This window comes from Alligator mississippiensis, chromosome 1, assembly GCF_030867095.1.
Source record: "Alligator mississippiensis isolate rAllMis1 chromosome 1, rAllMis1, whole genome shotgun sequence".
NCBI classification, from domain to species: Eukaryota; Metazoa; Chordata; order Crocodylia; family Alligatoridae; genus Alligator; species Alligator mississippiensis.
This window is the reverse complement of record NC_081824.1, coordinates 190,730,973-190,745,178: the sequence shown is the minus strand read 5'-3', so window position 1 is coordinate 190,745,178 and position 14,206 is coordinate 190,730,973. Positions and strand designations below refer to the sequence as shown.

Here is a 14,206-nt window from a genome sequence, read left to right as displayed (position 1 = left end):
GTTCTTGGTAGCAATAGCTCATATATGCTTCCTCAGGGCTTGTGGCTGGCTCCTATGAAGGTCAACAAGCAGGGAGGGCAGGCTCTATTTTCCCTCTTCTGCCCTTCTCATAGATTCATAGATGTTAGGGACAGAAGGGACCTCAATAGATCATCGAGTCTGACCCCCTGCATAGGCAGGAAAGAGTGCTGGGTTCAGATGACCCCAGCCAGATGCCTATCTAACCTCCAGGGTAGGGGAGAGCACTACCTCCCTTGGGAGCCCATTCCAGATTTTTGCCACTCTAACTGTGAAGAAGTTCCTCCTAATGTCCAGTCTAAATCTGTTCTCTGCTACCTTATAGCCATTATTTCTTGTGACCCCCAGGGCACCTTGGTGAGTAGAGCCTCACCAATTCCCTTCTGCGCTCCCATGATGAATTTATAGGCAGCCACAAGGTCGCCTCTCAACTTTCTCTTGCGGAGGCTGAAGAGGTCCAGGTACCCTAGTCTCTCCTCGTAGGGCTTGGCCACCAAGCCCTTAACCATATGAGTGGACCTTCTCTGGACCCTCTCCAGGTTATCCACATCCCTCTTGAAGTGCGGCGCCCAAAACTGCGCACAGTATTCCAACTGCGGTCTGACCAGCACCTGATAGAGGGGAAGTGTCACCTCCTTGGTTCTGTTTGTCATGCATCTGCTGATGCATGATAAAGTGCAGTTAGCTTTGCTGATGACTTCATCACACTAATGACTCATGTTCATCTTGGAGTCCACTAGGACTCCGAGATCCCTTTCCACTTCCGTGCTGCCAAGCAGGCCATTTTCTAGGCAGTAGGTGTGCTGGGCATTTTTCCTTCCTAGGTGCAGCACTTTGCATTTCTCGTTAAATTGAATTCTATTGTTTTCTGCCCATTTGTCCAACCTGTCCAGGACTGCTTGTAGTTGTTCCCTGCCCTCCGGTGTGTCCACTTCTCCCCACAGTTTTGTATCATCCGCAAACTTGGACAGTGTACACTTCACTCCCTCGTCCAAGTCACTGATGAAGACATTGAAGAGCATTGGTCTAAGGACCGAGCCCTGCGGGACCCCACTGCCCACGCCCTTCCAGGTCAACACCGACCCATCCACCACCACTCTCTAGGTACGACCCTCTAGCCAATTTGCCACCCACCAGACTGTGTAATCATCCAAGTCACAGTCTCTTAATTTGTTCACCAGTATGGGGTGGGATACTGTATCAAAGGCCTTTCTGAAGTCTAAGTAAACGATGTCAACCCCTACTCCTGCGTCCAGGTGTTTTGTAACCTGGTCATAAAAAGAGGCTAGATTAGTCAGGCATGATCTACCTGCTACGAACCTGTGCTGGTTTCCCCTCAGAATAATTTTTCCTGCTGGACTCTCACATATATGAGTTTTAACCATCTTTTCAAAGACTTTGCCAAGGATGGAAGTGAGACTGACTGGCCTACAGTTGCCTGGATCCTCCTTCCTCCCCTTCTTGAAAATAAGGACCACATTGGCCCTTTTCCAGTCCTCTGGGACCTGGCCCGTGCGCCACAAGTGCTGAAATAGTCTTGCCGGTGGCTGTTCAATGACGTCAGCCAGTGCCTTCAGTACCCTCAGATGGAGCTCATCCGGGCCTGCCAACTTAAACACATCCAGTCCTTCCAAGTGACTCTGCAACATCCCAGGGTCAATGCTTGGTAGTCTGGTGCCCTGCTGTTGCCTCTCTACAATCCCAGTGAGAGACTTGTCTTGCCTCTCATTTAGGAACACTGAGGCAAAGAACTCATTGAGGAGTTCAGCCTTGTTCCCCCAGTCTGTCACCAATTGCTTTTGCCCATTCAGTAGTGGTCCTATACCGCCCTGGGCCTTCCTTTTACTCCCTATATATCTGAAAAACAATTTTTTGTTATCCTCAACTTGGGATGCCATCCCAAGCTCCATGGTAGCTTTGGCCTTTCTAACTTCTCCTTGTATGAAAAGTTAGACAAGCTTTAACATGACAGCTTCAAATAACATGTATGTTCAAAGCCCCTATAACAGCAGTTCCCAAACCATACTGCACTGACTGGTTTTCAAAGCGCTGACTGGTGGTCCAGAGAGCCCTATGCTGCCATATTCTCCTTTCCAGCTGCAATACTGCATTATAGACTACTGAAAAAAATACAGAATGCTTTTCCTGATGCTTGTTTTCCACATTAGTTGGCATCGCTGCTGTAAGCTGTGGTTTATACTACAAAGGAGCTAGAGAATCCCTGGCCCAGAAGACTATCTTTAAGATAATAACTTAGGGTCTTCAAAGTAGGTAGTATCTAGCCTGTTCCATCACTGTAAATTGGTTTTAGGCAGGTTTCTCTGTGACAGATTTGTCTTTCCACTTTGTAGCCTAGCGGTTCCCAATTTATGGTACATGTACCACCAATGGTACGCAGACAACCTGTCAGTGGTACACGGCAGCAGCAGGCAGGAGTGCTCAGGGCACTTGTGCCCAGTGCAGGCACCTGGTGGGGAGCAGCTCTGGCCAGCACTGCACTTCACAGCAAAGGGTGCATCCTCTGCCAGGCCATCTGTATCACCAGCACTCCCTGTGCACACATACAGCTCTCACACTCATCAGGCACAGGAAGTAAGCGCCAGACACCTTCCCCTGAGGGGTGGGGAAGGCAGCCAGCTCCAGCACATGGGGCTTCCCTCCCATGCCCAGCAAGTACAGGGAGCACCAGCAATACAGACTGCCTGGCGGAGGATACACCTCTTGCTGCGATGTGCAGTGCTGGCCGAAGCCATGCCTCACTGGGTACCCTGAGCACCCCCTCCTGCAGCTGTGCCATGAGCAGAGTGCAGGGGTCCCCACACCCCACAAACCCCACACACGCACCCTGTCTCCAACACCCACCAACATACCCTATGCTCTCCCACACACACAGCCACGTCCCCTCACAAACCTCCCACATACCCTACCATACACACACACCTACACCGCACCTGGTGGTACTTAAAGTTGTATCATTTTAAATTGATGGTGCACAATTTGTCAGAGTTTGGGAACGGCTGTTCTAGCCTCTATTGCAGAGCTTTGAGAATGTACAAGGAAAGATAACACAAAAGGACCTTCAGTGTCAACAACCAAACCACAGGCCCCTATCACTGGAGCTAAATATGAAACTTTTTAGCTATGAATAAGCAGCAGACCTTTATATATGTGGGGGCACCACTGGAGAGAGATGCATACATATTAAGCCAACTTTATATATGTCTGCTGGTTATATATAAAGTTGGCTTAATACATAGATACATATATGGATGGGTGTGTGTTATGTGTGTGTATTCCTTTTTTGGCAAACATTAAAATGAGAAAAATAAGCAGTGGAAATGAGGCTAGGATACTGACCTCATCAACATTCTCAAAGGCATTGATGACATCATATGGCAGGCACGAAAGCAAATCAATCACAAACCAGGTCTTCAGGTAGTTCATGCGGATCAACTTAGGATCCGAGATGACCTCTCCTGCTGGTCCAACAAAGGTGGTATGGAAGTTAAGTACAATGTCTACCAAAAAAATGACATCAACAATGCTGTCCACTACCAGCCAGGCCACGTTGTTCTGTTTGGTTTTAAAGGAGACATTGTAAGGGACTAAAATAGCTGTGTAGAAGGTTAAAATCAGGATGATCCAGTCCCAAGTCGTCTTGAAAACACAATAATGTAAAATGATATGTGGTGGGGTCTTTGGTGCCTCTTGCTTGTACTGTGGAAGGATTTCAGAGCCCAGTTGGAGGACCTGCGGTGACAGAGATTTCAGAAAAGAAGGAAACAGGTTTAATTTTTTTTAGTTATTGTTTACTTTTAGATTCTTGAGCTCAGCAAAACATTTAATAAAAACATAGCTTTTTGTAATGGGCACTATCTCCTTTGAACACTGTAGAGCTGTAAGGAAAAAATGTAAGTATACTTTTAAATAAACTAGTAGCAACTGTTTTTCCCCTGCTAATACATTTTTTGTTCAATTTATTTCTAACAGTTATTATATTTATTACAATACATTGATGCCAAAATGAAGACTGAAGCACCATTCTGGTGGATACCCAAAATGCACACAGCCCAAGAAAGTTCTTGTTCTGAAGGTTTAAAGTCTAAGGGTGCCTATACACATGCAGGGAGGCTGCTCCAATGCATTGTAATTACAGCACGTCAGAGCAAACTTGATTAATTACCACACTCCAGCATCATGTGCATCAGCATTCCTGTACTGAAAAATAGCAGCAGAGCACTTTAAACTAAAGCTCATTCAATGAGCTTTAGTTCAAAGTGTTCCACCTCCATTTTTCAAGTGTGGGGACACTGATACACATGATGCTCTGGGCACTTCAATTAGCATGGCTCTTGGAGCTGCACTAATTAAAGCTCTCCTGCCTCCCAGAGCATGTCTATAAACACCCTAAGGGTATAGGCACACAAATAAGAAACCAGAAGGTAAGCCAGGATATAAACTAGCAGAGCATTAGCTACTCTGCAACAATAGTCCATGTGTACGTTCTTACCCCATGACAAATGCAAAAAACAAGATAAGATACCTTGCACTTGCTGCAGGGTAAAAACATGCCATCAGCATGTTCACAGCCTAAAAGGACAAGACAGACAAAACGTAGGAAGGAAATTAGAGACAAAAATGACTTGCATCAGGCATAAAACTCAGAACTAGTCAGTATGATTCCCAACAGAATGCTACCACTCCTGGATCAGGGTGCCTCACAACGTTGGTAATGTAACACTTTGCCATACTTACCACAGTAAGTTATGCTGGCTTTTAGTTTTCATTTCTCATCAAGATAAATTTAGCGATCAGGAGTGCAGAATACCTGCAGCTTATCATCATCTGTTTATGTTAGCCCTTGAACCTAAATTCAGCAGATCACTTATACAAATGCTTAACTTAAAGCACATGCTAAAATACTGTACATTTGTGCTGAGTACATGCTCACATGCTTTGCTGAACTGGGGACTTTGATTGATTTGATTTACTGCAATGACTATGAATTTACACACTGGGATACCTGATGGTAGCATCAGGCCAAGAACAGGCTGCTTCTTTCACACTGGCATAAGACAGAAGTTACTCCATTTAAGTCAGTGGATGTACATGGGTATAAAGGCAGTGTGAGCTATAAAGAAAACGTGAAGGTTTACTATGGACCAACTACTGGTAAAAGTTGAAAGGAAGACAAAGATGGCATCAGAGAAAGATGAGTTAATGCCAAAAAGGCATCCAGAAAAACTGCTTAGGTTTTGCATCCTCTTTTATTCCCCATTATTTACTCTATAGAATAATCTGAAAGGGAAATTTAATCACTGAAGCTTTTGGGAAGAGGTCCCACAATGCACTTGTAGTGGGAGAGGGTCTTCCATTCATGCTCCATACCTCAGCCTTAGTGTCACCAAGGATTGTGCAAACCTCTGTCTGCAGACTTTGCTGAGCCTTGTTAAAACTATCTTTGGTGAACTGATGGCTCCCTCCAACAGGTTAAGCCAAACAGGAAAACTAATCAGTTTCCTATTGGAAAACTAGTCCAGTTTGTTGCCTATTTAGACAAAGCAGCCTGAGGCTTGACTCTCTGCAGCTCTTCACCTCATGCAATCATTTACACCCAAGCAGAGTTGTATAAAATACTACCAGATCAGTTTAGTAACATTTACAGCTGTACAAAGCAAGTGTGAAATAGGTATCTGAGGTACAAGGCCAAATCAAGCCTTTGACTGTCAGAGCCCAACACCTTCTCCAGAAGGCAACAACACTGACCAGACCAGAGTTACAGAGATTTGCAGGCTGAACGAGCCAAAGATTAAGCGCACTTGGAACAGGTTGGAAAGTGTATGCAAACTCTGCCATTTTGGCACTACTTAATTTCCAGATCCATGAAAAGCTGTCCACTGAAGGCTACGATTTGCTTATGGCCACTAAAAATTGAAATCCGACCTTTGGCGGTCCTGGATTTGATTCAACCATGCCTCCATGCAACAGAAAAATATGCCTCAGGGCAGAAGAACCTTGAAGTGGTGCAAGGCAGCAGCAACCTCCTGTCTCAGGAGTTTTAGAGCAGTCAGAGCATTCCCCAGAAATAGCTGGCAGAAGAGGCTTGGGCAGGTACCCCTGGCTAAGGTGGTACATGGGCAGTCCTGTTACTCTGGAGCTCCACCCATAGATAGTAAGGTGGAAAAAAGCCTTATAAAAAGGTAGTATTACAAATACCTCCTGCTCTACCCATGAGGCAATTTGTGTCCCTTACGATCACTGGAATTGGATGACCTTGACTTCAGGGGGAACATCACATAAGTAGCAATAGTTAGATATAATCCTTTGTTTGGAATATGATCCAATGGGCAAAATGACTAATGTAATCAGTACATTCTGATTAGCAAAAACAAACATGTGCCACCCACAATTTTAGGTAAACTCCAGTGTCACTTAGGTGATATATTTAGGGGTAAAGTAAATAAATTTTAGTTTATGATGAATGAATCCCTGCAGCACTAGGATGCTTCTATCATGTCTTTAATGCAGCGCAAAACTAAAGTTGCTCCTTATATCATCAGAAAGTCCTTAGGGATGAAAGTGGCCAAGTTTAGCATATATTTACATTAAGATACATAGACACTGATACCTTAATATAATCCGACATTTTGGGAACCAGTCTGATAACTGCTTTCTTCCATATTTTCTCACATGCAGCATATAGTTTTTCTCCAAAAAACAAGCTGCTGGATATTGAAGTGCATTTTATATTGCTCTGTTCCCTAGCTGCTACTACTCAGTTACTTACGACAAGGAAAGATTTTTTTCCTCATTCTGCCTTTCAAAAACAAGGTGCGAATGATATTCTGGGGCATGTTGCATGCACGGAAATGCTGTGAATCTGTAAACATAGATGTTAATCTCAGCAGCAAAAATCCCTGGAATGTAAACGTCTTATTTTCAGTTTGAAGGGAAATATATATATATATATACTAGCCAATTGCCTGTCAAGAATGATTGGGGGGGGGGCAGGACACAGAGGCCTGTGTCCCTTCCCCTACCACCCCTGCCTCGGGCCGGGGCCGGGGCCATTCCCCCTTTCCCCGCCCCCCCCTCCTTCGGGCCATAACCCCCCTTCCACTTCCTGTTCCCTTCCCTCCCCTGTTCCCTGCCACCTCCCCTCCCTGCCGGCTGTTGTTGGGAGGGGGGGCACCAGCCCCTGGCTCCAAGGACTGGACCTGGGGGAGCAAGACCAGCGCTGTTGGCCTCGCCCTCCCACTCCGTCCCCTCCATTATTGTGGTGCTCCAGTCCCCATCATCCCCCTCTGCCTCCAAGGAGCAGGGGAGGGGGCGAGGCCAGCGGAGGGCATGGCGGCGCTCCGCTGTCTGTCCCTGCCTGTGTAAGGCCCTCTGATTGGCTGCCAAGAAAACCAATCAGAGCACAAATAAATCGTTATGGATGGACAGACAAACAGACTTAGGCATATTATTTTTATATATATGAAAGTATAGGCTCTGGAATTTTCAAAAGCTCTGGCCTAGCCCTGCTCTCCCTGAATGTCAAGGTAAAGCTTCCACCTACCAATCAATACTAAGTGCTTTTGAACACTTGGCATTATGTAAATAAGTAAAAGGTTGTTGGGAAACTTACAATTGTATTCATACATGTAAATGTAGGTTAAGAACAAAGGCAGGCAAAAATTGAGCTTTGTCTAACTTAGAAAGTTGAGGCCAAATTCTGGTTTCAGCTACTCAGTAGTAAATCAGGAATATCTTCAGTAGACTCATAGGGCATTTTTATACATGCTGTGGGAGGTGTGGGGCACATCTAAAGCACATCAAACAAGCTTTAGTTCAAAGCACTCCGCCACCATTTTTCAGTGCAGGGATGCCGATACACGTGACACTAGAGTCTGCTGGAGTGCAGTAATTTCCGTTCTCCAGCAGACTTCATTAATTAAGCCTACTCTGATGCACTGAATTTCAAGTGTGTCAGAGCCAGCTCCCTCCATGTGTATAGGAGCCCATAAAGTTATACTGACAAAGAGCCTAATGAAAATGTAGAGAGAATCAGACCTCCCCATCAAAAGTTGTTATGAAGATGTATGGCTTTAGTGATTTGGGTTTTTTTAAACACTATTGTCAATATAGAGACAGAATTACTCTTCAGCGTTCTGTTGGAGGCCCAATAACCACTGCATAGAAAATGAAAACAAGGGATGCCTCACTTCCCTTCTGTCCTGTAAATAATGCTGTTTTCCTCCACAATGAACAGCCACATATCAGACTCACTTTGCATGTTATCTGTACCATTCTGGTCCAGATGACAGCTCTGTGAACCTGTCTGAAATGAGCATAAGGTCCCTGCTTTTGCTGAGTCTCTAATGGGAGGCATATGTTACCTCTGGTACTTTGATGGCATTCTCAGAAAGAGAACCAAAGCCACTGGAATGAACTACCCTCTCACCTATGGACATGGAGGGAGAGCAGTGCCTCAGCTTGTACTACCTCTGCGTGTCTTGAGGGCAAGTCACTCACCAAAGCCGACAGAGCAGCACTGTTCACAGGCAATAAATCCAGTTTTAAAACACTGGAAGAGGAAAACCCCCTCAGCTCTAAGAAGCTGATCTCTCTGTAAATGCATCACATTTGCCATTCCAAAGAGATAAGAGGAGAGAGGCAGGGCTGTATCCACACACCTTCTGCACTGGGCAGTGGAGCTGACGACACACAGGGAGAGGAACATGCTGTACCAGTCTAAAGGCTGGCATACAGGAATGCTTCCCTTGCACTTCTCTGAGCTCTGCAAAGGGCTGGACCACCCTGAAGCACAATCTCAGCTAGAGCTTTCAGTGGGGAAGTATCCCCTAAGATCTGTTGTAGTTACCAAACTCTGTGTACTAACTATATTCCATTCAGTAGCAATACATGCCTCCTCCCAGAGAAAGAAAAAAAAAAAGATTAATATGAAAATAACTATGGAGAAAATGTAAGCAGCTCTATAAACTGATGTCCTGGGCTGAAACCCACGTGTAGTAAGCAAATACTTCATTACTGTCATAAGTATATTTCTAAATAAATGAAACAGCCCTGTTTTTAGATGGGCTTTTTCCCCCATTATGCATTTATATCAAAGAAAAAAGGGAATTTGTTACAGGGAATAATTAAGAGAAGTATTAGCCCAGTTATTTATGGCTCACCCTCTACTACAGATGTATTATCTGTGTTTATTATTTGTGGTAATAATGCATGATATTTAACTAGCTCTTAAGAAAATAGAATATTATTTTGAGTGTATAAATGACACTTTTCATTAAAGCTTTGCCTGGCTGTGTCAATTTTTTAAAATGTATCATAAAATAAAGATTTTACCAAAGATGTGTTACAGAAATGGTAATTAAATGTCACCAGTCAGTACACATAAAATTCATCAGCAAATTGCCACAACAATTTATTTATTTTTGAGGCCTTTCTGATTGGAAAAAAAAAATCAAATAGTTTGCAGTTCTCTCTCTCTTGCTCTCTCTCTCACACACACACAGACAAATACATAACTTCCTAGGCTGAGCGCCTTGATACCAAATTTCACCTGGAAATAGCAACAGCGATGTCCCTGAAAAACAGTGTTTAGAATAAAAATGCTGGCAAGCCTTTACTAAGTAGTGCCACTAAGCACCAGTTTAATTTAGCTAATTTTATTGCATATACTGACTGCATTCTTTAATTGTAATTTAATCTTATTTACACAGAGCTGCACAGCGAAGGTACAGCATACATTTCACTTTATCATCAGTACAGAGAATGCTGTGTCCAATGTCTAGGGACAGGGATTCATAATCATTTGTCTAGCAGTCAAACCACAAAACAGCATTGGTTAGTTTATCATTTCAAAGCAGATTCATGGTGTCCCTTCAAAATTGCATCATGCCCCATCATTAAGAACCTGAAACTTTCCACATTAAAACTAATATAATACCAGACAAGAGAAATCTAAGCGGTCATCATCTGGCACCTATTTACTGGCACGTGACAAAAGATGGTCATCTCTAGTGCTCAATAATTTTATGATGTGGACATTCATTCCCTCTCACAGATGGCAGTACCTGGCACTCTTGGCAGAGAAGCCCAGAACAGAATGGGCATGAAAACAAATACCTCCTCAGGTCATACTGACTTTGGCCAGGGCAAAACCTTAAGCTGGCACTGCTTGCATTGCACCTGTTCTATGGAAAAACAAATCTGTAGCTGCCAATCAAGTCCCTTTTTTGAGATAATGCACTTTTGGACAGGAAATGCCTTTCTGTTCAGTGTTAGTGCAGTGCCTTTCACAGTGGGGCCCTGTTCTGTGAGTGGGGTGCCAAGGGGTGCCAGTACTAAAAACATTAACCGTACTTCAATAAATGAAGCAACTTTTGGAGTGACTGCCAGACATGAGACACTATCAGGAAAAGAAAGAGGATGGGTTTTAAACAAGTTTTAAAAGATTAAAACCTCCAAATAGGCTAAATGTTAGTGAAGTGGGGAGGGAGAGAGAGAGAGAGAGAAAGAGAGAGAGTGAGCGAGACATGTGCAGACATATTACGGAGCAGTTATGAAACCTCTGGTACAAAACTATCCAGGGACTTACAGAATAAAGATGACTCCCAAACCAGACTAAACTAAGCACCAACTAAGTAAAGAAAATTAGCTTTGTTTTTGTTTTATTAGACAAATTCTGCTTTTACACTGGGATAACTCCCCTGACTTCAGTGCAATTGCTCCTGTTAAACAGTGATGCAATTAAGACCATACTCCAGGACCAGCCATCATTTTAAAATAATGTGCTCAATATTCAACTGGCAAATTAAAAAAGGCCTCATTCCAGATGTGTAAACCATGTCCCTGTCCTTTATTACTTGTCATGAACCTGCCAATTACACAAATAGGAATTTCTGCAAAATCTTATCAGCCAGCAAGAAGCTGCAATAATAAGTTCTCTCTCAGGACTTAATTCGCATCTTGTTGAAGTGTCATCAGCCCACAAAAACTCCTATTACTTGACTCCAGAGGAGCAATTCATATCCAATCCTTGCTAAACAAAGACCCCAAACTGACTCTGTGGTTAGGACATAGATTACAAAGCAAATATTTAAAGAGAAGGAAATGAAAGAAGTGTTTGGTCTTGAAGTTCATTGGAGAAGCATAAGGAAGAAGGCAGATGTGGGGGCTACAGGAAGAGAAAGAAGTGGCCCAAAATTTAAAGATACCAAAGCTGTCAGAAGATGAAGACAATTTCAGCAGTACCAACCATAATGGTACAGCACAGATAGTACCAGTTTAAGCTTTCACTTCTTTCAGTGTGATCCAAAAAGGCAGGTCTGTCTTCATGCTATGATCCTTCTTAACCAGAATTGAATTCTTTCATTGCTGAGTGATACTTCTCTCTCCAATATAAAATGAGCAAGCTCCCTGTTCTGCATTCTCCTATTTGTATATGAATGCATTTCATTCTAATGTGTGGTATTAATGCAAGCACTAGTCAAGAGCTCACCTACTTTTCCAAGATCATGGCATATGTTGAGGCAGATTATCAGAGGTACTAAATTCAGCCACGGAGACCATTAATCAAAGGCAGATTAATTTACAACAATGTCTTTTATACACTACAGGGGTATAGGTTGTAGCCGTGTTGGTGTAAGGACATAGGCAGACAAAGTTCTTTTGGTAAATCTGATATCTTTTATTAAACCAACTCAAATCTTTGGAAAAATTCTTCTTTGCAAGTTTTCGGGTATAAATACCCTTAGGCTGAGGAAGCATCTGCAGTTGGTCTGGGCTCTAGAGCACAGGATATTTATACCCCAAAGCTTGTAGAGAAGGATTTTTCCAACTATTTGAGTTGCTCTAATAAAAGATATCAGATTTACCCAAAGAACCTTATATACACTGCAGTGTTTTGTAGCCACTGTTACCATTACTGCAGCCTCCTTGGTACTGACAATGATTGAAGTGCTAGGACAGGGTTAGCCAACCTGCATAGCACAAGTGCCTCCAAGTGATGTGGGCAGCCTCTGCATGTGGCACATGACAAATCAGGGAGGGGACAGGCTGCACAGCAGCAGATAGGGCAGGAAGCAGAAAGCAGAGGCAGAGATCAGGCAGTAAACACAGAGTAAGGAGTATAAAGCAGAGCAGCAGGTCAGACAGAGGAAGGGGATAAGAGTGGCACTCATAGAGGGTGCAGGGCTAATTTGTGGCATGCCTGCCAAAAAGATTGGCTCCACCCTGTGCTGGGGCATATTGGGCTAAATCATTTTCAATACTATGTCAAGAAGTTTCTCTCTAAACTATTTGTCAACACCAGACCAGTAGTGCCCATTGTTGGCAATGGATACAGAAAGTTCTAGTGTAGACAAAGCTCATGAGGGCACTGAGGGATATCAAGGACTCTCTCTCCCTCTAGTGGCTGATGCTATCACAAGAATACAAACCTTAATAAATTTAGCAGTTCCCTTGCTTCAGGTGGCAAAAACAAACGGTCTTGCAAAGTTAAATTCTATTCACATCTATATGCATTTATCAAACACCACCTCACACCTCCCTTTTCCATTCTGCTGTGATTTCTCTTTCCAATCCTTGCTTTATAATCTACCTATTTATTATCTATTGCTTTAAACTAGACAGTCTTTATTGCTTGCCTTAACTGCTTGCAGTTTTGCTGGCTGTGGTCATCAGCTGGTTCTGTTCACACAAGCAGTAATTTGTATGGAGTTTTTTAGTCAGCTTGTAAAACTGAACCCCTGACTAAAAAAAAAAAGCAAAGGACTTCAGTGAAGGTTAGGTCAAGTTCTTAAAGGCGTACAACCCCCAGCCACATAGCTGCATTAAAGGAGTTGTATCTGTTTTGAAGCTTGAGTACATAACAATTAGGAACATGGACTACTTCAGAGATCTGGGACAGAGCAATGGCAGAAGGGGGTTTTTTGGTTTGTTTCTTTTTTTAATAATAATAAATGAGATGTATTCAGCATGGGTGCTAGCTTTTGAAATACTCTAAGATTTCTCATTCTTTTTTGTCATAACATTATTGCAGAATTTAATGGGATTAAGGAATTTAATTCTGCAGAATTTCAACCATATTCTTTCAAATGAAACTGACTTTCAATAAGAGTAGAAAGCTATAATTTAGGCCATGTCAATTTCAGTCAGTGATGAACAGGGCCAAAGAACAAATCACAAGCTAAAAACCCTTTAGCCATGCATTTGTTAAAGAATCAGTGCAGTCTAATGAATAAGACAATGGCCGGGGACTGAGGAGACCCAAGTTCTCTTCCCAGTTCTGCCACTGGCCATTAGGCAACCCTGGGCAATTCATATCACCTCTCTGTAATTCAGTCCTCAGACTACAAACTGCAGATAAAACCACCAACTGCACTTTTTAAAATGTTTTGAGATGCACAGACAAAGAGCACCATCTAAGTGCTAATGATTATTGTTGATAATCATTGAATACTCTTAAAAAATAAACATTCAAACAAGTGAGCATGGTGAACACCTGAGAATTTAAAGCTGGGTGAGAAAAATTATAAAACAATGTCATGTGCGATCCCAAACAAAGTGACATATATTCCTAAATTACCACAAAAAGAAGGGCGGGGGGAGGGGGGAATCAGCTGATTGTCAGTCCCAGCCCTGGGACTGTACCCGAGTTTCCAACTGGCTCCCATGTGGTCCCTGGACTGAGGCCAACAATCAGCTGATTATCAGTCTCAGCCTGGGAACCACACGGGAGCCAACTGGAAACTCTAGTGCAGGGCACTACAAGGATCCAGTAACTGAAACAAAACATGTACAGCTCACACTGTGCACAAGCTGTATATGTTTTAAGATCACAGTAAGCATTACCATGTGACTGCTCAGAACATATTCTAACTTTAACATGTGCTAGATGTCCTGTATGACAAGGCCCTTTGTGAATATAGAATTGATTGAGCGCAACAAGAGAAGACAACTGACTTCTGAAGACCACAAAGACTCAGATTAAATTTTCTCCTGCATATTCTCTCAACCATCTCCACTCTTTCAGCTCTTTGCCAATGGTTTTTTTCCTCCAGCTCATTCACGATACCACCCTTACCTCTTCTACCTGAATAATGCTCACAAAAGCAATTTGAAATGCTAGCAAACATTGAAAGCTTCAGAGGAAAAAAAAACTACCCACCCAGAAAGA

At 43.1% G+C, this 14,206-nt stretch overlaps 1 protein-coding gene across 1 annotated transcript in view; it reads right to left on the bottom strand.

The window, feature by feature from the left end:
• LOC102565928 (potassium voltage-gated channel subfamily H member 1) overlaps positions 1-14,206 on the bottom strand; it is a 92,286-nt gene that overhangs the window by 21,588 nt on the left and 56,492 nt on the right. Inside the window, exon 6 of the mRNA XM_059718163.1 lies at positions 3,376-3,768. Coding sequence (XP_059574146.1) covers positions 3,376-3,768 — 393 coding nt within the window. The remainder of the gene's footprint in view (positions 1-3,375; positions 3,769-14,206) is intronic.